Source organism: Chenopodium quinoa, unplaced genomic scaffold (genome assembly GCF_001683475.1).
Source record: "Chenopodium quinoa cultivar QQ74 unplaced genomic scaffold, ASM168347v1, whole genome shotgun sequence".
NCBI classification, from domain to species: Eukaryota; Viridiplantae; Streptophyta; class Magnoliopsida; order Caryophyllales; family Amaranthaceae; genus Chenopodium; species Chenopodium quinoa.
The window spans coordinates 2,946,454-2,969,714 of record NW_018742974.1 but is presented as its reverse complement, the minus strand read 5'-3'; the positions used below and the strand labels follow the sequence as shown (position 1 = coordinate 2,969,714).

General features: G+C 44.7%; 2 protein-coding genes and 2 long non-coding RNA genes across 4 annotated transcripts; 2 read left to right on the top strand and 2 right to left on the bottom strand.

Annotated features, from left to right (window-relative positions):
* Positions 1–690: 690 nt before the first annotated feature.
* LOC110729295 lies at positions 691–2,466 on the top strand. Its single transcript, XM_021909026.1, has one exon. The coding sequence runs from the start codon at positions 691–693 to the stop codon at positions 2,464–2,466; it is 1,776 nt and encodes a 591-aa protein (XP_021764718.1).
* A 1,191-nt stretch (positions 2,467–3,657) lies between these two features.
* LOC110729208 lies at positions 3,658–4,313 on the top strand. Its single transcript, XR_002512835.1, has 3 exons — positions 3,658–3,910; positions 3,987–4,074; positions 4,159–4,313. It is a non-coding gene; the product is annotated as an uncharacterized LOC110729208 (long non-coding RNA).
* Positions 4,314–6,224: 1,911 nt separating this feature from the next.
* On the bottom strand, positions 6,225–7,026 carry LOC110729207. Its single transcript, XR_002512834.1, has 2 exons — positions 6,703–7,026; positions 6,225–6,460 (listed from the first exon to the last, which is right to left on the bottom strand). It is a non-coding gene; the product is annotated as an uncharacterized LOC110729207 (long non-coding RNA).
* A 14,768-nt stretch (positions 7,027–21,794) lies between these two features.
* Positions 21,795–22,850, bottom strand: LOC110729294. Its single transcript, XM_021909025.1, has one exon. It carries the CDS (start codon positions 22,848–22,850, stop codon positions 21,795–21,797), a length of 1,056 nt encoding a protein of 351 aa, XP_021764717.1.
* Positions 22,851–23,261: the final 411 nt, after the last annotated feature.

The following is a 23,261-nucleotide window of genomic DNA, read 5'->3' as shown; positions in this document are numbered from 1 at the left end:
GGACAAAATGTAGCGTTGTTATGTCGATGGGGAGGTGAAATTTTGTGTAATGGACCAAATGTGGAGTACAGTGGAGGGAATATGGACCTTATAACACTTGAACCGAACATGACTGTGACTGATCTGATGAATGAGGTTCACAGTTGTATTGGTTCAAACCCTATGACTGTTGAACTGAACCTTAAAATGAGGTGTGATACTGGTCATGGGGTGCAAGTGTTACCTGTCTCTACGAACAGACATTTGAAAGGTTTGAGGAGCATGGTAGGAATGAAGGGTTTTCCCAATGAGATATATGTAGAAACAGTGCCTATATGTACCCAACAAAGTACTCGGGCATAACAGCAAGCTACATATGTCTCTGATTACAACACCGCGTCCTTCAAAGAACCCGCAAACCACATTCCATCGAATGCATATGGGATGGGTTCTTTCACTCGAATGATGCAGGACGACCAATTTCACTTGCCTTTTAGTTCTCATATAGCTTCACCAGTACATGCGAGGGGACGCGTGACAGTGTTCGGCCAGCCTGCTCCGTCGTCATCGAACACCGTGGCATCTTCGCCGATGCAATTGCATAGCTACTCTCCTATGCAAGGTGATGATGGTTCACCGTTTTGAGAAGAGCCAAATCATTTTGATGATGTTGTGAATAATGAATTGTCGGTGTATGATGTGTATGCGGAAATGGATGATGAGGACGAGAACGGAGAGGGGGATGATGAACCTACACAGGTGGAAGATGGTCAGCCTTTGGTTAGAACTCCCATACCTTGGTTCAGTGAGGTACCCGAGAACTATGAAGTTGATCAGTATTGGGCCGAATCGGGTAGCCACACCTCTTTTGTTCCCGGGGGAGAATTTGAGAAGGGAATGTATTTTGAGAGCAAGAAACTGCTTCAAGAAATGGTGAAGATGTATTCTATTCAGAGGAATCAATTCTACACCACAATGACCTCGAATGATGGTGTCCTACATCTGCGATGCAAGAAGAAATGTGGTTGGATGCTACGGGGTACCAAATCGAGTGAGCACTCACGTGGTTTTACCATAGTCACGTACAAAGGCCCGCATCGGGAGACATGTATCACTGAAGTACTATCTAATGATCACCCACACTTGGATTCGTCCGTAATAGCCAAGTATGTGAAGTCCTTTGTGCGGAAAGATCCTTCGTTGAAAGTGGAATTCATACAGGAACTGATCTCGAAGCAATTTCATTTCGATGTCCCGTATCGACGAGCGTGGTATGCCAAGGAGAAAGCTATAGCTGAGATATTTGGGGATTGGGAGAGTTCATATGGCAAACTTCCCCACTTCATGCAAGCACTCCTACGGTCAAACCCGGGAACATGTGTCGTATGGAAACACAAAGCTTTAGTGGATGGTGTATACTACAGCAACATGGAAGTGTTTGAACGAGTGTTTTGGGCCTTCGGTCCTTGTATCAATGGCTTTAAACATTGTATGCCTGTTATCTGTATCGATGGGACGCACTTGTACGGGAAGTATAAAGGAACACTGTTGGTTGCTACGAGTGTTGATGCAAGCTTCCAAGTATTTCCTATTGCATTTGCGGTGGTTGAAGGGGAAAACACTTCCAGCTGGTCTTGGTTCCTAGGTTGTATTCGAGATCGTGTCACGCAACGGGATGGCCTTTGTGTTATTTCTGATCGGCATCCTGGGATCATTGCAGCAATGAATGATCCTAATGTTGGATTCACCCAGCCCCGAGCGTATCACAGGTTTTGTGTCCGCCACATAGCCTCTTACTTGAAGACTCACGTGCGAAGTAACGACATGAGAGACATGTTCAAGGCCGCTGCGTACCAAAGGCAAGAAAGAAAACTTCAAGCTGATCTGTGTTTCATTGGTGAGGCCTGTCCCAAGGCCATTGAGTACATTGCTCAAGTCTCGTTCCCTATGTGGTCTCTGTTTCACGACAGTGGTCGCAGGTATGGTATATGTACTACTAACTTCTCGGAGACATTCAACAATGTGCTGAAAGGAGCTCGGTTTCTACCGATTATGTCCCTTGTCGAGTTAACCTTCCACATAGTTAACAAGTATTTCACTTTGAGAAGGGAGTCTTCTGAGGCTAGGTCTGATCAGGGACTTCCATACCCCCCAAAGGTCACTGCCATCCTCGAGAAGAACACCGCTAAAGCCAGATATCATAGAGTGGATGCCTATAACCGGCGATTGCATATTTACCAAGTGACAACAGAGAGGGGAGAGAGAGTTGGTAATAAAGGAAGCCACAAGCATACGGTGAACTGGCAGTTGAGAACGTGTACGTGCAACAAACCGAAGATATTCCACCTCCCATGTTCTCATGTGCTAGAAGTCTGTGCTACATACTCACTATCAGAACGGCCTTGGGTGGACCCTCTGTTGCAGTCGGCCGCCTACATGAACACCTATGCACCACAGTTCTGGCCGATCCCCTGCGAGACAACCTAGGCACAGTGGGCACAGTACGTAGGCCCTAAACTCATTCCGGACGGCACAATGATACGTGGAAAAGGTCGTCCAAAGTCGAAGCGCATACGCAATGAGATGGATGACAGCAACCGGCCCCCAACCAAATGCAGCCGTTGTCACCAGCAAGGTCACAACCGCACTACTTGTCCATCAAGACCAACATAGGACCTAAGTGTATATGTGTTATTTGATATAGTAGTATGTAGTGGTGTTATTTTGATGAAACAGTTATAATTTTCTACATTATGTGTTATTGTGTTCAATTCGATGAATTTTATTTTGTACGTTGGATGTTCGAGATTTCCTGTTTATGCCTTTCAATCGAAATTAGTATTCAATATATTGTGTTAGTGTTTGGTGTGTAACGTTTTCAATGAACAGATATCATGGACGTACGGGATAGGACACCCGGACCTGTTGACCCTTCTGTCCTGACACTACAGGACACCCATCGGAGCGTCGACGTATGGAACCTGACGGTAATGATTCATCTTTAACGTTTTTGGATTCTTTGATGTACTATCTTTTGTTACTTATAAATGCTCCTGTGTTTTCAGGGTGACGTAGCGAAGCCACTACAGTGCAGGCACTACAGGAACCCCTGGGTTGTCCATGATCGCTGCCTTGAGTACGTGACGTACGCTGGCTTTGGCGGTGTACATCGCTTGGGATTCAGGGAGATCGACTGACACCTTGTCACGGCGTTAGTGGAGAGATGGAGGCAGGAGACGCACTCCTTCCACCTACCAGTTGGGGAGGCGACTGTGACATTGCGGGACGTGGTAATACTGACGCGCCTTCCAGTACAGGGGACTGCGGTGACGGGATCATTTCTAGTCGATCCCGTTGGATTGGTTGTGCGGGTTCTCGGGGTGCAGCCGGGTCCCAACGATGTTAGGGGCTCCGCCTTGAGGACGGTCTGGTTACGAGATACTTTCCAGGGCTTGCCTGCGGACGCCGATGACGCCACAGTACAGAGATACGCTCGAGCGTACTTGTTCTTCCTCATATCCGGCGTGTTGTTCGGCAACAAGAGCGGGAGCCACTTGCAGCTTATTTACCTACAGCTGTTAGACCACGACTGGGAGCATATCCGTGGATACAGCTGGGGTAGTGCCTCTTTGGCGGTGTTGTATCGCCAACTTTGCAGAGCCTCACAGAGTGGTGCGCTCGAGATTGGAGGACCTCTGTTTGTGCTTCAGGTATACTACGTATATTATCACAAGCGAATTATGCAATGAGTAATGTCATATTTAACATAGTTTTGTGTTTTGCTATTGAAGCTATGGGCTTGGGAGCACATCCACGTAGGAAGACCAGGTAGGCCTGCTGTACATCGTCCGGGGCAGCAGGACCAGGATGACCAGTATGAGTCGTACATCGCTCCGCCTCGCCCTGCAGCTGATGAGGCTTACGGTTGCAGGTTTGTAACAATTGTCATTTTTTTTCCCATATACGATTTCATTTTGTAAACATACTTACCAAATTTGTTGCCCCAGGTGGATGGTCCCCAGACTCACACAGGCACATGCGGCGACGGGTCTCCCATACTACCGAGACGCCCTTGATCGACTCACTGAGGATCAGGTACAAACTCTGAAGACATTTGTAATCATTTAGGTATTGTGTATACTGATTGTGGACTAACTTATTTCGGATGTGTTATTGCAGATCACATGGGATCCGTATGTACCGGAGTTGGTAGATGTCATGCCTGCACATCTACTGGAGCATCAGGGAGAGTGGCGTGCCCGGGTCCCCCTGATCTGTTTCAAGGTTGTGGAGAGTCACCTACCTGACCGCGTCATGTGACAGTTCGGACTGCAGCAGCCTATTCCCCAGAACTGTGACATTGTCGTGGGCCTTCACGACATTGACCGTCGGGGAAAGACGGAGACAAACTGGGCACTGGAGCATTGGCAGTATCTTCAGCTATAGGAGCAGCGGTTGGGTCATGTCGTTCAGGGTTATCCCATGCAGGGCGTTATGGATCATGACGATCCGTACATGGTGTGGTACAGGCTTATCACACGCCGTTTCATCAACCCCAGCTACACACCACCGTCCACCCATTACCACCCGGCACATGATGTCATTAGCGGATATGTGAGTTTCTTTTACTATACTTATCATCCTCATTTTTTAACTTTTTTAAATATCATGTACTTGACTGATCGATGATTGCTACAGGCGGCGGATATGGTGGCGATGTATGATGCACTGTCCCTCGCCCTTACAGACGGACCCACCAGAGCCCAGGTCCAGCGGATGCGAGATATGTCCGCGACTTCCTTACGCAGACATGGTCACGGTCATCTCATCCAACAGCGGGACGGTGATGATGGTCACTCCATCCATTCGCGGTTCGACCCCGGCCAGAGTAGCAGTGGAGGTGATCCTACGTCGCACACAGAGGCAGAGGAGTACATCTTCCACAGTTCTGCACCCTTCAGAACCCAGGAGGACGCATCGTCCAGCCAGCTCACTCCCCCCCCCCCCCCCCGCGCCGGAACCCATTCACCACCATTCACCATTACACTCGGCGTCGTCCAAGACGAAGGGACGACAGTGAGGCTAGGGAAGGGTTACACCAAATTGATGAGTAGTGAACGTATTGTATCATTGTTTTGTCCTTTTTCCTGGAATGCTGTATATAACGATTGCATTATCAATATAAGACATGTTGGTTGAATGAATCTGTTTGTGTTTTGAAGTTTTGTTTGCTTATTTATCCAAATCGGATTTATGTCAGTCAAAATAGATCCTTCAGGGCTAATGTACATTAAACAACAGACATTTGGAATCCATAGTCGAAAATGGGGAAGAAAGGATGGCCCGTGGTGGTTAATGTGGTTGTTCATGGTGGTTTTAGTGTTGTTGGTTGTGGTGGGTGGTTATCGACGGTTGTTGAATGGTTGGGGTTGGTGGTGGAGCTGTTTGAAGTGTTGTTGGAGGTCAAAAGTGGTGGCAGATGGTGGTCGATGGTGGGGGTTGTTGGTGGATTGTGGTGGCAAGAATCATGGCAGGGGGTGGTGGGTGGGGGCAGAAGAAAGTGGCAGATCAGTGGCAAAAGGCTGATTCTGCTGCTGTTTTGCACACCAGCAGAGAAACGTTGTCCCAGACAGCGTTTTAGGTTGAAAATAAGACGCTGTCTGAGACAGCTTTTAGGTACAAGGAAGTTTGTACATAAAGCGTTGTCTGGGACAGCGTCTTTGGTATAACTGTTTTTGTTTTTTAAAAACATTTTTATAAATAAAAGGCAATTACAAAAAAAATTTAAAAAAGGTCAACAACAAAGACGCTGTCCCAGACAGCGTTTTTAGGTTGATTTTTTTTAAAAAAAAAACCCAGGCATAAAACGCTGACCGAGACAGCGTTTTAGCCTGAAAGCTTAGTTTGGTAAATATTTTTGCCACGCAACCATTTTGGTTAATATTTGCCAAAATTGGCTCACTTTGGAAAAACGTCCCAGTTTCTTAGCTATACTAAAAAACTCTTGATTACCAAAGCAAAGAAACCAAAATTAGTCAGATCTCAGGTTTCTTTTATACACTAAAAAACCAGTATGCTGGAATAACCGGTTTCTTTGCTTATTATTTATTTTTAAAAAAAAAAAATTAAATAGAATAATAGTTACATTTTTTTTTTCAGCCTACTAGAATAGCAGTTACTTCCATATTATTTGATGAACCATTATCTTTTCATAATGGCTACGTGTAGATCATAAACATTTTAGCTTTAAAATTAACCACTGTCCAATCCATTGATAAAAACAATAATCTATATCATTTACATTTGTACTTGTATATTAATATTACAAAATCAATAATGATGTTACATAACATATGAACTTACTAATAAATTAAAAAAAAATATACAAATACAATATGAATCTGAACCATTTTCTTAGCTAAAGTCACACATTGTAATTTATATGAGCTCTCAACTTAGCCCATTTCCGCTTCCTGCAAATCTGTTCACAAGGAATGACAACATCAAAGATTTAGAACACAACAACAATAAAAATATGAAAAATTAAGTAATAAACATGAAAAATCTCAAACAAACAAAAAAGTTATTCAATCAATGGAAAAACATTATTAAAGCTCAAATCAAATCATATAAATGGAACCATAAAATGCCCCCTTCCGCCACAAATCTCAAACCGTAAAACAAAAAACAATTAAAACTAATAGATTAGAAGAAAAATAAAACCTGGGATCTTTAAGTTTAGCGTCAGATCGATTCATTTCAAACCCAAGAACTACGGTGTCGTATCGCGGACATTGACGGAATCGTGATCCTTACAAACGACTACGAGCGTAATCGACTTGAAAGAAATGGCAGGTGAGACCATTGTAATAGTTAGTCACCATTGTTATATGAATTATCTCTTCTTCAACTAAAAAGAGAAAATTCAGTTTTTATTTTTAAAGAGAAGTGGTGAATTTTGAAGATAGGGTGAATATGAGGAACACGGCTGGGGAGAGGAAAAAGCAGGGTTTCTACTTTCTAGGTTATAAAAAAAGTAGGGTTTCATCACTTAAATATTAAAAATCTTTCAAAAATATATAAAGCTTAAAAAAATAATATGAGAAGAGACCATAATTTAAAGAACAACGGTGCCTTTGACCCTAGTTAAAGTACATTAATTTTAAGTGTACCTGAGGCATCGGATTTCTCATACTACTGGTTTCTTATTAAAAATCTAAGAAACCAGATTTCTAAGATAACAGATATCTTGATCTAAGAAACCGGACAAGTGACTTAACCGATGCCATATTAGTGGTTCCATAGCCCAATTTTGTAGTAGTGTATGTGTTTGAAGACGTGTATTGAAGATCGATCTTGGAAGTGGCATATGAGATTTGGTCACCTTAATTTTGAAGGACTAAAGGAACTAGGTCACAAGAAAATGGTACAAAGATTACCCCATGTTGATCATCCGAATCAACTTTGTGAAGCATGTTTGCTGGGCAAATATTCAAGGAAACCCTTTCCAAAACAAACTAATTCAAGAGCTCAAAAGCCACTCGAGTTAGTGCAGTCAGATTTACGTGGACCTATCAAACCCCCATCACTCGGTAACAGTTCATACTTTATGCTTTTCATTGATGATTATAGCCGGAAGACATGGGCTTATTTCTTAAAAAATAAATCTGAAGCTTTTGAAACTTTCAAGAAGTTCAAAGCATTAGTAGAGAAAGAAAGTAGTTATGAAATAAAAGCATTAAGGACTGATAGAGGTGGTGAATTCACATCTAATGAATTCAACAAATATTGTGAAGACTAAGGAATTCGCCGACCGCTTACTGTTCCTAGAACACCACAACAAAATGGGGTTGCCGAAAGGAAGAATAGAACCATTCTCAACATGGCAAGATCCATGTTGAAAAATAAGAAGATGCCAAAAGAATTTTGGGTAGAAAAAGTTGCATGTGCAGTTTATTTGTCTAATCGTTCACCAACAAAGAGTTTGAAGAATGTGACACCTCAAGAAGCTTGGAGTGGATGGAAGCCAAGTGTATCACATCTTCGAGTATTTGGTTCAGTTGCTTATGCACAAGTTCCTAAGCAACTAAGGTCTAAACTTGATGATCGGAGTGAAAAACTTCTTTTCATTGGATATGATGAAAAGTCTAAGGGTTATAAGCTGTTTAATTCAAACACCAACAAGTCAGTAATTAGTAGAGACGTAGATTTTGATGAAGAGGCAGCATGGGATTGGAGCGTAGAAGAGGAAGAATCTTACAACTTTCTTCCTTATTTTGAAGAAGAAATTCAACACATGTTTCAAAGACTGCTCCCACTACTCCACCACCATCTCCTCAAATGTTATCACCTTCATTACATTCAAATGGAGATTCATCAAATTCAAGTGAAGGACCAAAGAAATATAGAAGTATTTCCGATCTATATGAAACAACAGAAAGGTTAGAAGAAAATACTTCTTTATTTTTCTTATTCAGTGATATTGAACCAATGAGCTTTAATGAAGAAACAAAAACAAATGGAATGGATTCATGCCATGAATAAAGAAATACAAGCCATTCAAAAGAATGAAACATGGGAATTGACACCACTCCCAAAAGGAAAGAAGGCGATAGGAGTCAAATGGGTATTCAAAATTAAGAGGAATGCTAATGGTGATGTTGAAAGATACAAAGCAAGACTAGTTGCTAAAGGATACAAGCAAAAGCAGGGAATAGACTATGAAGAGGTATTTGCCCCAGTTGCCCGATTAGAGACAGTGAGGTTGCTAATCTCAATAGCAGCACAATTTCAATGGAAGATACATCAAATGGATGTAAAATCTGCTTTTCTAAATGGATTTCTAGAAGAAGAAGTGTACATTGAACAACCAGAAGGTTATGCTATCAAGGGACAAGAGAATAAAGTACTTAGATTGAAAAAGACATTATATGGGTTGAAGCAAGCACCTCGAACATGGAATAGTATGCTCGATAAATACTTGCAAGAAAATGGATTTTCAAAGTGCATTCATGGGTATGCACTCTATGTTAAGAGGAAAAACAACGATGTGTTCTATGTTTGCATCTATGTAGATGACCTAATTTTCACAGGAAGTAGTATAGAAATGTTTGATGATTTTAAGAAAAGAATGGCACGTGAATTTGAGATGACGGATATGGGACTCATGTCCTATTATCTAGGAATTGAAGTAACTCAGAGTGATGAAGGAATTTTTATCTCACAAGAAGCTTATACAAAAGGAGTATTGAAGAAATTCAATATGTTGAATGTTAATCCTGTGAACACACCAATGGAATGTGGGTTAAAATTGTCGAAGAATGATCCAAATGGAGAAAAGGTGAATCCAACCTTGTTTAAAAGTTTAGTAGGAAGTTTACGATACTTGACATGTACTCGCCCAGACATCTTATTTGTTGTTGGACTAGTAAGTCGCTTTATGGAAAATCCATCTACATCTCATCTAAAAGTGGCAAAGAGAATTCTCCGATACTTAAAAGGTACATTAGACCATGGATTATTATACTCTACTTCACATGATTATAAGCTGATGAGATATTGTGATAGTGATTTTGCTGGAGATATTGATGATCGTAAAAGTACAACAGGCTTTGTGTTTTTACTCGGAAACAATGTTGTTTCATGGAGTTCAAAGAAACAACCAATTGTTACACTATCTACATGTGAATCAGAATACATTGCTACTACTTCGTGTGCATGTCATTCGATATGGTTAAGGAGATTATTGAAGGAACTCTAACTGCCACAAAAGGAACCCACCAAGATCATGACTGATAACGAGTCAGCTCTTGCTTTGGCGAAAAATCCTGTCTTTCATGACCGAAGCAAACATATTGACACGAGGTTTCATTTCATCCGACAATGCATCGAACAGAAAGAAATCTAATTGAAGTTTGTAAAGCCTTTGGATCAAATTGTTGATATCTTTACGAAGCCATTGATATTTGAAGATTTTAATAGGATGCAAAAGTTAATTGGTATTGTGAGAAAGTCAAGTTTAAGGGGGGAGTGTTAAAAAGTGATAAACTTGACATTTACTACAAATAGCTAATTAAATCTTATTCATGAATAATGAAATTAGGAATGCTATTATTATGAGAGAAAGAGAGAATGTTAAGGAGAAACATTCATTTATTAGCATACACAATATTATATAAACGCAATATGTACTCATTTTGAATTAAGAAGAAAAAAAGAAATAGAAAAGACAGACACACATTTTATAAGAGATATAAGAGTTATATTATTTAGTGCATTTGTTTTCCTCTCTATATTATTGTCTCAAATATATTTGAGTATCCACCACGCTTCCAACATAATACACTTGTTCGAAGGACACCATTCCTTTCAAGAAAGTGCACATGAATATGAGAAGAATAAAGTAGAGGCTTATTTTAGGGCAGGTTCAATCTCTTTTAGGTTTGATTTGTACCTTCATCCTCGAATATCCAGTCATGGTTCCAGACCACTATAGAGTTAGCGATCTCATGGATCGTGAAGTGGTGTAACCTTCACCCAGTGAACAGTTTATAAGTTTCTAAAACTTGTTGGAGACTCTTTTACTTTATTTTCCTTCCCTTTGGACGCCACCATGCTTAAGTGTATGATCACACTAGGGCTCAAGTGTGGGATGCTTGAAATATTCCCTACTGTTTAAGCAAATATTAGTAAGGTCATCTAGGAAGTTTCTTAGGGGTTTGGGGGTAATAACAATCAAGCAAAAAGTATCAAATACAATAACCAAGAACAATAATAAAGCATTAAGAAAAGGTTATATTAAAAGAGATTAGGTTTAGAGATACAATACTGAGAAAGGATAAGCTTCCTTATTCAGCAAGGACACAATCCCGAGAGAATAAGTAGAGTAATCAGTTTATATTGATGTATGAGTGCGCGTACATGTTTATCATAATGTCTAACTGTTCCAGGTATGGATCCAAGGGTTCTGTTGGGTAAGCTGGGTCCCGTCAACAACCTACACACGGTAGCACACGTAAACTGCCCTCGGGGGTGGCTCAAGGAACCCCCCTCCGAAGCTTAAGTTAGAGAGTGTTTACAGAGAGAAAGTGTACTTAGAGAGATATATAAAGTGTAATAACTTGAGTGTCTAACCTCTTTTCCGTTGTACTTTACCCTCTATTTATAGGTGTACTATCTCCTTCGTGGAGAGCTTAGCCTGGTCAGCCTTGCGGGCTGACTCTGCCGGGCTGACGAGCCCTCCTTTAGTCGCTTATTCAGTGGTGAGTGCGCACCCTGGGGGCTGGGCGATAGTTCAGCGGGAGCTATCCTATACAACTAGCCCCTCAAGAGGTGGTATGAGGTCACTCATGTCGGCTCTTTGACTATAAGAACATTCTTCTCAACTGAGCCCAGCTGGAAGGAATAGCTCATCAGGAGCTATCCCCTACAACTAGCCCCTCAAGAGATGGCGTGAGGTTCTTTCATGCCAGCTGTTCTGAGCGTGTGGCCTTATCGGCCCTGATTCAACGGGTCGTCTAACTGAAATAACTTGCACACTCCTAGCCCCTCAAGTCTCTAAGGTGTTGAGGCGCCCTGGAGACTTGGGAGGTCAGGTCATTGCTATTGCTGAGTCTGTTGCCCTATTGCTTGTATGGTGACATTGGTTCCAGACTTAAGAAGCGACGAGCTCGCAGAGAGGAATTTCGATCACTCCCGCTGAAGCTTGAGAAATGACGAGCTTGCAGAGAGGATTTTCGATTACTCCCGCTGAAGTATGAGAGATGACGAGCTTGCAGAGAGGATTTTCGATCACTCCCGCTGAATTCTGAGAAATGACGAGCTTGCAGAGAGGATTTTCGATCACTCCCGCTGAAGTCTGAGAAATGACGAGCTTGCAGAGAGGATTTTCGATCACTCCCACTGAAGTCTGAGAGATGACGAGCTTGCAGAGAGGATTTTCGATCACTCCCGCTGAAGTCTGAGAAATGACGAGCTTGCACAGAGGATTTTCGATCACTCCCGCTGAAGTCTGAGAAATGACGAGCTTGAAGAGAGGATTTTCGATCACTTCCACTGAAGTCTGAGAGATGACGAGCTTGAAGAGAGGATTTTCGATCACTCCCACTAAAGTCTAAGAGATGACGAGCTTGCAGAGAGGATTTTCGATCACTCCCGCTGAAGTCTGAGAGATGACGAGCTTGCAGAGAGGATTTTCGATCACTCCCGCTGAAGTGCTCTCTTCTCAAAAAAAATTTATTATATATATATATATATATATATATATATATATATATATATATATATATATATTGTTTGAGGCGGGAATCGCATTTGCATGAGTTGGACACGTGTTGGCAATCCGGGATGTCAGTTTGATTTTACTGAAGTGACATGGCAGTTTGGATTTGCCTTGTGTCTAGCTGCCTATTTACTCCATATTAATTTCACTGTGCCCCCTTTTTCACTTATTTCTTTTACGCCTCCAATTTTTCATCTTCCCTCTTCGTTACTTAGGCATTTTGAAATTTTCACTCTTTGCTCTTCCTCTGTCAAGCGTCTCTGATCCTCCATTGTTGTGGTAAGTTGTTGCTTCTTCGTCTTTATTTTTGTCTTGACTTTCGCTTTACTTGCTTTCTCTCCTTTAATTCTTGCTCTTTTGTTAACTTTTTCCTTCTTTGTACTTCTTAATTGCATATTCGGACTTTTGTCTTGCTTGGGCTTTTATCTCCGGCATTGTTGTTGTACTCTGTTGCTTCTGCAACTTTTTCCTTAAAGGTACTTACTTTGTACCTTTTGTTGTTTGTATTTTCCCAATTTTGCTTCTTTTTACTTTTTCTTCGCAAGATCTTGCCTTTTGATTCTTCCTAATTGTCGCTATCCCCATTTCTTCTCTTTTGTTGTTGTATTTGCATTCTTGGCTTTTTTCTACTTATTCCTTCATTGTTTCAACACTGATTCTTTGATTTCTCGTGCCCCATTTCTTTTCCTTCCTTTGCGGGCCTGTATTCCTTTGTAGATTTCATAATGTCTGACGCCTCTGATAGTCAGAACATGAGTGAGCCTCAAACGGCCACAGGATCAGATTCTTCCTCTTCCCGATCTTCTTTTTCAGGTGAGCGTCATGCGCACACTTCTCCTATTTCTCTTACTCCTTTACAAACTGTTATGCCTCCTGACCCTCCCCCCGCTACGAGCAGGATGGGTACTGCTGCGACTCCTGCTGCTGCGTCTGGTGGGTCAGGCAGTAGTCGTCCCGCTGAGGGTAGTGCATTTCGCCCTTTCCAGCGTAGTCCCCGTCCTGACTTCTTTGATCCTTACTGTGAGCGAGTGCTTACGCTGGATGGGATTCCCTTATCCCATCTTACTCGCCTGAGGCTGCGCGCAATGCGCCATAAAATGTTGGCTGATGCTGTTTAGGCCAATCCCCCTATGGTGTCTCTTGTTAGCCCCATTCCCCATGTTCAGCCTTTAAACAGTTTTGCTTGGCTTGATGACATGGCTGACATGCATCGGTTTGATCATTATGTAGTGTGCGGTGGGAATACTAGGACTCCATCACCTTTTCCTTCCCCAACAGTTCAATCAAGTAGAATGGCTGAGTCTCCTGGTGACCGCTCATACTTTGACTGTCAGGCCACTTATGTTGCTGAGCCCGTAGAGGAGGGCAAGACTGAATTCTTCCTTGATGACAAGTACTATAGGTCTAAGAACTGCGTGCTAGATTCCAGTTGGCGTAAGGACGCTGACAGACTGGGCCTGGCCGCTATTGGGCAGAAGTTTTACGGTTTTGGGGAGGGCTACGAGCTGGTTCTGCCTGCTAATGGTGCGAAGTTATCAGCCCCTTCTGCAGGTCATATTGCTGTGTTTGCCTCGTAGCTGGACTTGGGCTTGAGGTTCCCCTTGGACCCCACCTTAGAGAAGCTGCTACGTGCTTTTAACATCTGCATATCTCTAGTGCACCCTGCCTCCCTTCATACCCTTATTTGTATACTATGGTTTTTGAGGTTTCGAAGGTACCCTAAGTCTCTGCATTTGTTCAAGTCTCTCATGAGCCTGAAAAGATCAGCCTCTAGGACTGAGTCAGGGTGGTACTATGTCGCCCTTAAAGAGAGTAGAGTCTTGTCCTACCCAAAACTTGGGTGTTTCAGGGACTAGACTGGCAAGTTCTTCTGGGTGAGGGTGCCTTCTAATTTTGCTGCTCTGCGTAACTTCAGAGAGATTCGCACCAACATGGCTGGGGTCACAGTCTCTCCCTCTGAACCTGCTCGTGAGACAGAAGCTTTTGAAGCTCTCCAGGGAGCGGGGACAGGTGACTCCAAGTTTCCCAAGGTCTGGCTGCCCAATTCTATTTACATTGTGGGTAATGAGCAGCTATCTGCCATGCGTTTGTGCCAAACACATGAGTCTGGTAAGCTTTTTCTGCCTTCTGCCTTTTTTCTGTTTTCTGCCTTTTCTTCTTTCTTTTTTTTTTGCCTTATTTGACTTTTTGTCATTTTGTGGTTTTAGCCTATGACAAGTTGGACAAACACATGCTCGGGCTGGCCGATAATTGGAAGGACCCTCTGACTGCCACTCCTGAGAACCCTTCTCAACTCTTTGATATGCTGGAGGTGTTTGCGGGTTCCCTGAAGGGCGAGGTGCGTTTGGCTCCTGCTAAGCTGCAGGCTGTTGTTGGCACCGTGGCTACTGGCGAGCGTGCTGGGTCCAGCCGCGCTGAGCCTGAGCCTTCGTCTTCTACTATTGGGAGTAGGCGTGATACTCGCCCTGCTCCTCAAAAGGTGGCTTTAGATTCTGAGGCGTTAGTGGCGCCTGCTGCTTCCCCTGAGAAGCAGTCTGTCGCGGCTTCCGGCCGGGTGGCACCTCAGACTTCTGCTGCCAAAAGGCCACGTGAACAAGCTTCTGAAGAACCAAAGGCTAATGTCGATGATTTTGCTGACAGTGTTCTCCAGTTTCCTTCTGAGGGGATTGAGACCACTGCTGCGGGTAAAAAACCCGTTTCCTCTGCTGAGCATGTTCTGCTCTTTCCTACTCCTACTGATGATACTGCTGCTGCGAAGGGCACTACCGTTCCTTCTGTTGCAGCTACTGATTTTCAGCTCCCTGATGAATCTGTCCTGGAGCTTCCAAGGTTTCCGTCGCGTCCCTACGGGTTCAGGGGGCGGCTCCGAAGCGCTACCCGGGGTGCGCTCTCCCGAGCTACGGGCTCTCTCCAGCAGGATCGTCCAGTGATTGACCTGGAGGACGATCCTGTGTCTTCTGCCCCTACTAGGGATGAGCCAGAGGCGAAAAAGGCTCGCACTTCTCCTGGCCCAGACCCTCTTGCTTCCACGTTTGCCAACACTGGATTTCTAGGTGGGAATGTTTGTGGGGGAGACGCTTAGAACTCCAGTGAGCTTAACCGCTGCGTTCATCAGTTCTTGGGTGATGCCTTTGAGAATCCTCTTTCTGCGTCCTCACTCTCTGCTGGAGGGACTTTTCGCCCTACTGGGGCCATTGAGTTTGCTGAGGTCCCTATTGACATTCATTTTCGCCCAATACTCTGTCCTTCTGGAGCTGAGAACGCTTCCTTTCGGCCTATGATGAATGTGAGGGCTGATGAGTCTTTATTTGTAGACGACCCTCAGAAGGGTGGTACTCTAGAATACCGCTTGACTCAGGGGGTTCGTCTCCCTGCGGATTCTACGCGCAGCTCAGTCAGCCTTCCAGCAGCTACTGTTTGCCATGATTTGTAGAAGGTTAGTCTTTGCTTTTGGCTTTTCTTTTTCTCGTTTCAGCTTTTCTCTGCTTGTTTTGTTGCTGCTGTCTTGTTTTACCTATTATTATACTTTATTTTTATTATTATTTTTTTTTATATTGTTAACTTCTTTTGTTAACTCCCACTTTGGTTGACTCTTCTTTTCTGCTTTTCTTGCAGCTTGTTATGTCTGTGGGGGGGTTTGTCCAATGCCTTGCTGTCAGTGGAGAAGGAATATCAGAACCAGGGTATAACTCTTTCCCAGAAGACTCTGGAGGTTCAGCAGGCTCAAGCTGAGAGGGACGCTACGGCCAATGAGGTGACTCCGCTGAGGGAGAAGGCGGATGCCTTGCAGCTCTAATTGGGAGAATTTCAGCTCACTCAGACCAAGCTGAAGGGCTGCGAGGAGCAGTTGGGGACTTCTCAGGCCAGGGTGAAGACGTTAGAGGCGGAGGTGGCGGATTTACAGGCTGCGCATGTTGTTGCGCTGGAGGCGACTAGGAGAGAGGCTCTCAAGTCTTTTACGCTCTCTCCTGCTTTCGCTAAGCTCCTGGCTGACCGCCATGATGGAGGATGGGAAGCTGTGGCTCGATGCGTTAGCAGCTTGTATGGTGAGGGTGAAGAGCAGCAAGCTCGCTTTAATGCCTTCTGGGCTAAGGTTGAAGCTGTCGGTGAGGCTGGTTTGTTCGATCTTCCCGCTGATCACCCTCGCGCTGCTGGCTGCAAAATCCCCAACCACGCCGTGCTGAACTTGGAGGTGCCTCTCTGCCCTGACGTTGCTGCAGTTATTGGAGTGGAGTCTCTGTCTGATGATCAATAAAGGTTATGGCGGCTGTCACCCTCCTACTCCAGTGGTTCCTCTAAGTTTCCCTCACCCAGATCTGTTGTAACTAGGTAATTTTTATTACTATCTTTGGGGTGTATAGCTGCCAAAGATTATGTTTCTCTGTGTATTTTCAGAATACTTTTTCTTTCGTTGCTGGGTCTGTCCAGCTTAACTTAAATTTGTGATCTTCTAACTTTACTCGCTGAGTGTTTCCTTGTCTTGGTGGATGAGGGCTCACCTTTATTTGTTCTGTGACTGACCTGCTGAATGTTTACTCTGTCTTGGTGGGCAGGGGTTCAGCCTTATAATGTATGCTCCTTATGATCTCCTCTTGCTGCTTTTCCTGCTGTTTATTTAATTGTCTGCATGTTTGCTCTTTATTACATTTGGTGGGGCCTCGTAGGTTGGGCCTTCATGTCTTTTTAATTTAGCTGCCTAGCGCTTTTCTGTTTCTTTTGCGCTCTGCTGTGCTTCAGCAGGGACTTTGTTACATTTTGTCCTTCCTGCTTTATCTGCTTCAAGTGTTTGCGCGTTGTGTACTTCACTTGGCTTTGACCAAAGGCTTCGTCTGCGTGCTGGTTGACATATTTGATTGAGCGTTATTCGACTTATCCTTGTTGAGACTTGTTTGTGTCGATCAGCTTTTTGCTTATTTCGTCTGTGTCATCAGCTTGCTTTGCTGTGACTTATTTGCGTCATTCAGCTTATTTATGCTGCGACTTGTTTATGTCGTTCAGCTTGTTTATGTTGCGACTTATTTATGTCATTCAGCTTGTTTATGCTGCGACTTATTTATGTCATTCAGCTTGTTTATGCTGCGACTTATTTATGTCATTCAGCTTGTTTACTGCCTGCTTACTTCTTTTTGTAAGGGCTTAATGCTTGACTGTCTTCTCCTTTCCTCCCCCCCCCCCCCCGAAGAGATGGGCTGTATGGGACTAAGAGAACCTTAGTGTTAACCATGTAGCTCATCTTCTTCTTTTCCTCTCTTCTCCCTGCTCAAGCTGAACGTGTCAGGCTCCCCCTTAGGCGTCCCCGAGGTGGTGCCCTGTTTTGCTTTTTGCAGGTGAAGTGAGGTTTTAAGGAGGGATGCTTTCACTTTGTCATTTTGCGCTAGAGTGCTTCTTGCCTCTAACACTTTATTATTATTCTTGTTTGATTTCTGCATGTTAGTATATGATGCTTGGGCATACTATATTAAACAAATTTATGCAACATACTCCTCACGCAGAGGCTTGTATTTCATTGAACAAAAATGGCTCAAATGCCTTAATTAACATATCATGGACTGAATAAAGATTTATCAACTTGAAACAGCTATGTTTCAGGATATTTAAACAAAATATTTCTTTAACACATCAGCATTGAAACTGTTTCTTAAGACCTGATCTTCTTGATCTGCAAGGAGGAACGCGCCTGGTCCAACCTGCTCGTGGATGATGAAAGGGCCTTCCCAGTTTGCTGACAGCTTTCCATGCTGATTTCCTCTTCCAACTGCTCCTGTCCTCCTGAGGACTAAGTCTCCTGGCAGGAGCTCCCTATGCTTGACCCTTTTGTTGAAAGCTTTTGAGATCCTGCTCTTTTGGGCTGCCAGCTTAAGGGCTTCTTTTAGCCTTACTTCTGGCAGGAAGTCTAGCTCTTCCAGCATGCGCTTTTCATTTGCTTGCTGCTCATAGTGTTGTATCCTCAGGCTGGGGATTTGTACTTCCACAGGGACAACTGCATCAACCCCGTAGGCCAGGGTGAAAGGGCTTTTACCGGTTGACTCCTTCTCAGTGGTCCTATTTGCCCACAAGACCTCTGGGACTAAGTTTGCCCACAGGCCCTTGTACTCCTCCAGCTTCTTCTGTAGGGCTGTCAGGATCAGCTTGTTTGCTGCCTCTGCTTGGCCATTTCTTTGCGGGTGGCAGACTGAGGCACTTGCATACTTGGTGCCCATATCCCCCAAGTAGTCCTTTATGGTGTCACAGTCAAATTGGCACCCATGATCAAAGACTATGCACCATGGCACCCCGAATCTAGTGATGATGCTCTTTCATATAAATGTTCTGACCTGGGTTGCCTTTATGTACTTGGTGGGCTCAGCTTCTATCCACTTTGTAAAGTAATCTACTACCACAATGAGATACTTCCTGCCCGCTGACCCAGTGGTGAAAGGTCCCAATATGTCCATTCCCCAGTGAGCGAACGACATCGGACTGAGGATTGGAGTCAGATCGTTTGCTAGCTGATTTATGACCGGTGAATATTTTTTACACTTGTCGCATTTTTTGACATATGCTAGTGCATCTTGCGTGACAGTTGGCCAATATGCCCCTCTTCTAAGGACCTCTACTCCCAATGCTTTCCCGCCGATATGGTTGGCACATATTCCGGAGTGGGCTTCTTCCATAATGCCCTCCTGCTCCCATTCTGGAATACACCTCAGCAGCGGCTTTGAGAAGCCTTTCTTGTTGAGCTCTCCATTCATCACTACATACCAATTTGCATCTTTCTTCACCTTTTTAGCCTGTGCTTCATCATCGGGCAGCGAGCCATGAAGTTTGTACGCCAAGATGTCTGAGACCCAGGCTCTTTGACTCCTGACGCAGTTTACCTGCTCCTTTTCAGCGATGCTGCTCTCCTCTAACACTTCGACCATCACTGTTATTGTGAGGCTTTGTAAGGTGGAGCTGGCTAACTTAGATAAGGCGTCAGCCTGAGAGTTTCATGCTCTAGGGACCAAGTCTATCTGGAAATGGACTAGCTGGGCTGCCAGCTCTTTAACTTTGGCTACATATTTCATCATAGTGGCTTCCCTTATCTCATACGCCCCCTGCAGTTGGCTGGCAACGAGCTGAGAATCAGTTTGCAGGTGTACTTTACGGGCTCCGTCTGCGAGGCTCATACGCAGGCCTGCCAGCGCCGCCTCGTACTATGCTTCATTATTAGAAGCTTTGAACTTGAACTTAATGGCATACTCAAATACGTTTCCTTCTGGAGACGTCATTATGACTCCTGCCCCACTCCCCGTTTGGGCCGAGGATCCATCCACTTCCACTTTCCAGACCCCAACGTCATCCTCTTTCTCCTCATAGGAGGCTTCCACTATGAAGTCTGCTAAAGCTTGTGCCTTGATGGCTGCTCTAGGCTTGACCTCAAATTCATACTCAGAAAGCTCGAATTCCCACTTTAAGAGTCTACCCGATGCATCCATCTTTTGTAATGCTTTCTCCAGCGGGTGGTTTGTGAGGACCTCTATTATATGCGTGTCAAAGTATGGTTTTAGCTTTCTTGCTGCTGTGACCACTGCGAAGGCTAGCTTCTCTACCAGGGGGTATCTTTGCTCTGCCTCGGTCAGCACGTGGCTCACGAAATATATCGGCCTTTGTTGATTCTGTCTTTCTACCAGCAGAACGGCTACGATTGTCTGTATTGACGCTGAGATGTACAGCTGCAGTTTTTCCGTCAGCTCCGGGCTGATCATTGTTGGGAGCTTAGTCATATGCTCCTTAATACCCTCAAAGGCTTTTTTCTCCTTAGTCCCCCACTTGAATTCTCTGTTTCCTTTCAACAGCTGATAGAATGGCAGGGCTTTGTCTGCTGACTTGCTGATGAATCTGGTCAGTGCGACCATTCTGCCTGTTAACCGCATGATATCTTTGATGCTCTTAGGCTCGAGCAGATTGAGGACTGCTTCGACCTTTTCTGGGTTAGCATCTATTCCTCTCTCGCTGATCAGAAAACCCAAAAACTTTCCGGAGCTCACTCCAAAGACACATTTTTTCGGGTTGAGCTTGATTCTATACTTGTTCAGAGTGGCAAATGTTTCCTCCAGAACCATGATATGTCCAGCCTGCGTGACGCTCTTAACAATTGAGTCGTCAACGTATACTTCCACATTTCTTCCCTTCTGGTGAAGGAATACTCTATCCATTGCCTTCTGAAAAGTTGCTCCAGCATTCTTCAGCCCGAAGGGTATAGCTATGTAATTATACACTCCCCCTTCAGTAATGAATGCAGTTTTCTGCCTGTCTGGCTCGTGCAGGCTGATCTGATGGTACCCTGTGAAGGCGTCCATAAAGCTTAGCTGTGCGTGACCGCTGGTTGAGTCTACCAGTTGATCTATCCATGGCAGTGGGTAACAGCCCTTCGAGCAGGCTTTATTAAGATCTGTGAAATCAACACACATTCTCCATTGGCCATTTGCCTTCTTCACCATGACCACGTTGGCTAACCATTCTGGATAGTCACAAGGTTCAATAAATCCTGCTTCTAAGAGTTTTTCCACCTCTTCCTGGATTGCCTGGTTTTTCTCCATGGAGAAGCTTCACTTTTTCTGCCTGACTGGACTAATATCCTCCTTCACATTCAACTTATGCACCATGACTGCTGGGTCAATTCCGGGCATCTCATCTACGAAAAAATGCAAAAATGTCTTTATTTTTTCTCAACAGCTCTATGAGGTGCACCCCTACTCCTGGATCAATGTCTTTTCTAATCTTCACCATCCTCGAGGGATCACCTTCTGTGAGCTCGACTTTGACATGCTCCCCGCTGGGAAGTGGTCTGGCCATTTCTTCTTTTGCAGGCTTGAAGTTTTCCATTGCCAACTTCTGTTTATCTTTTTCCCTGTGATACTCTTCACGCTTCCTTTTCCTTGACTTCCTCTCAGGTTGCTCAGGGAGCCTTCTCTCGGAACCGGACTGCTGTCTGGTTTTGGCAGGCTGCTTTAAGGCAGTTATGTAACATTGTTGGGCTGTCTTTTGGCTTCCCCTGAGCTTTGCTGACCAACCCTCATAAGTTGTGTACGCCATGGCCAGGTGGTAACTGGGTACCATCCCGCCTATCTTGTGGATGAGCGGTCTTCCCACGATTACATTGTAGGGTGAAGGGGAGTTTATCACGAGAAATTCTGCTCGGACATCACGTCTTTTTGACCTCTCTCCTACCCGGACTGAGAGTTCGATTATGCCTTTTGGGGTAAGCCCCGAGCCATTTAACCCGGTGACCTCGTAGTTTACTCTCTTTAGGTCTTTTCTGTCCAACTTCAACTCATTGAAAGCACTGATGTATATGATGTTGGCTGAGCTGCCTCCGTCTATCAGTATTCTATCCACCTCCCAATTTGCAATTCTCATTTTCACCACCAGCGGGTCATCATGAGGGTAAATTATGCCCTTGTGGTCATACTCGTCGAACGTGGCTAGTGGCTGCGGGGGAAGAGGTGGCCGTCTACGCTTATCGTTGTCGTTTATTTGATGTATCATCACCTGCAGGTCAGCCCGCGCTCTATTAACTGTCCCCCTCATGTACTAGACCCCCGCTGATCACGTACACCCTGCCCTCTGGCTTGCCATCTCTATCCTTGTCTCTAGCTGGGCCCCTCCGACCTCCTCTGCGGTCAGCTCGGCCCGCTCTATCCTCCTCCCTTCTTCTGGGAGGGTCACCACGCTGCTTATATTGACTCAGGTATCCTCTCCTGACTAAGTCCTCTATGTTGTCCTTCAAGTGCGTGCATTCTTCAGTGGTATGGCCATAGTCCTCGTGAAAGTCACACCACTTACTGGTATCACAACTCCTGTTTACCATCCTTGGAGGCCTCTGCCACTTATAATCAGCCTTATTTACGCTGAATATGTGAGATCTGGAATGGGTTAGTGGGGTATACTGATCAAACTTCCCAGGCCTTGGCCCTCTCCTTGGATCAGACCTTCTCAGTCCCACTGCCCTGTCCACTTCTCTGCGGTTTTGCTCAGCTCTGCTTGGCTGGTCCACCCTGGGTGTGTTCTCTGCCCGGGTGACCTCTTCCCGCTTAACTGAGTCACCTGTTGCTTTCCTACCCAGCATTGCTCTGTCAGTCTCGTCTGCTTTGATAAACTCATGCGCTTTACCCAGCGCTTCAACGAGCGTTTTGAGGCTCTTACGCCCCATATATGCTCGGAATGGTGACCCTGGCAGTAGGCCACTCTGCATTGCTAATAGCGCTACTTCCTGGCTCATATTTGGAATGGTTGTTGCCTCCTTGTTGAATCTCGTGATGAACTCCCTCAGAGGCTCATCCTTTCCCTGAACTAGGGACATCAGCTCGGTTGTCATCTTGGTTCTGTCCACCAAGGTTATGAAATGCTCCATGAACATTCTCTTCAGCTGGTTGTACGAGTATACAAAACATTTGGGGATGGCGCCGTACCATTCCGATGTCAGTCCCTCCAGAGTTGGTGGGAAAGCCTTACACCAGACTGAGTCCGTCATGGTGTAGAGTACCATATGATTCTCGAAAGCTGATATGTGGCTTTTGAGTGTTGTGGTTCCATTGTACTTGCAGCTCGGCATCTTCACCTTCTCCATGAGTTCTTCCAGAATCTCCCAGCAAAATGGGGAATCATCTGGAACAACCTGGATTCGCGCTCGTTTGTCTATCTCCGGGCTGGGTCCTCGCTCTGCGGCCGGTGACCTACTGCGAGGGACCCGCTTCTCTGGGCTGATTCAAGCGGGGGTTATTTCCTCCAGGCTCCATTCCCGATTCAGGTTGCGAGCTTCCAGCTCCAATACTTTTTTCCTCAGCTGAATGAGCTCTTTCTGCTCCGGGGTGAGAGTTGAGACTTCCGGCTTTTTCACTGCGGGCTCCGCAGCTGCCGTTGTCGGTGATGGGCTTTCCCCCTTACCCATATTGGTAAGGATCGCTGTCACTACAACAATTTGACCCTTGTGCCACAAGTAAAATCGTGGCACAAGTATAAAATTCTCGTGGCTATGCAA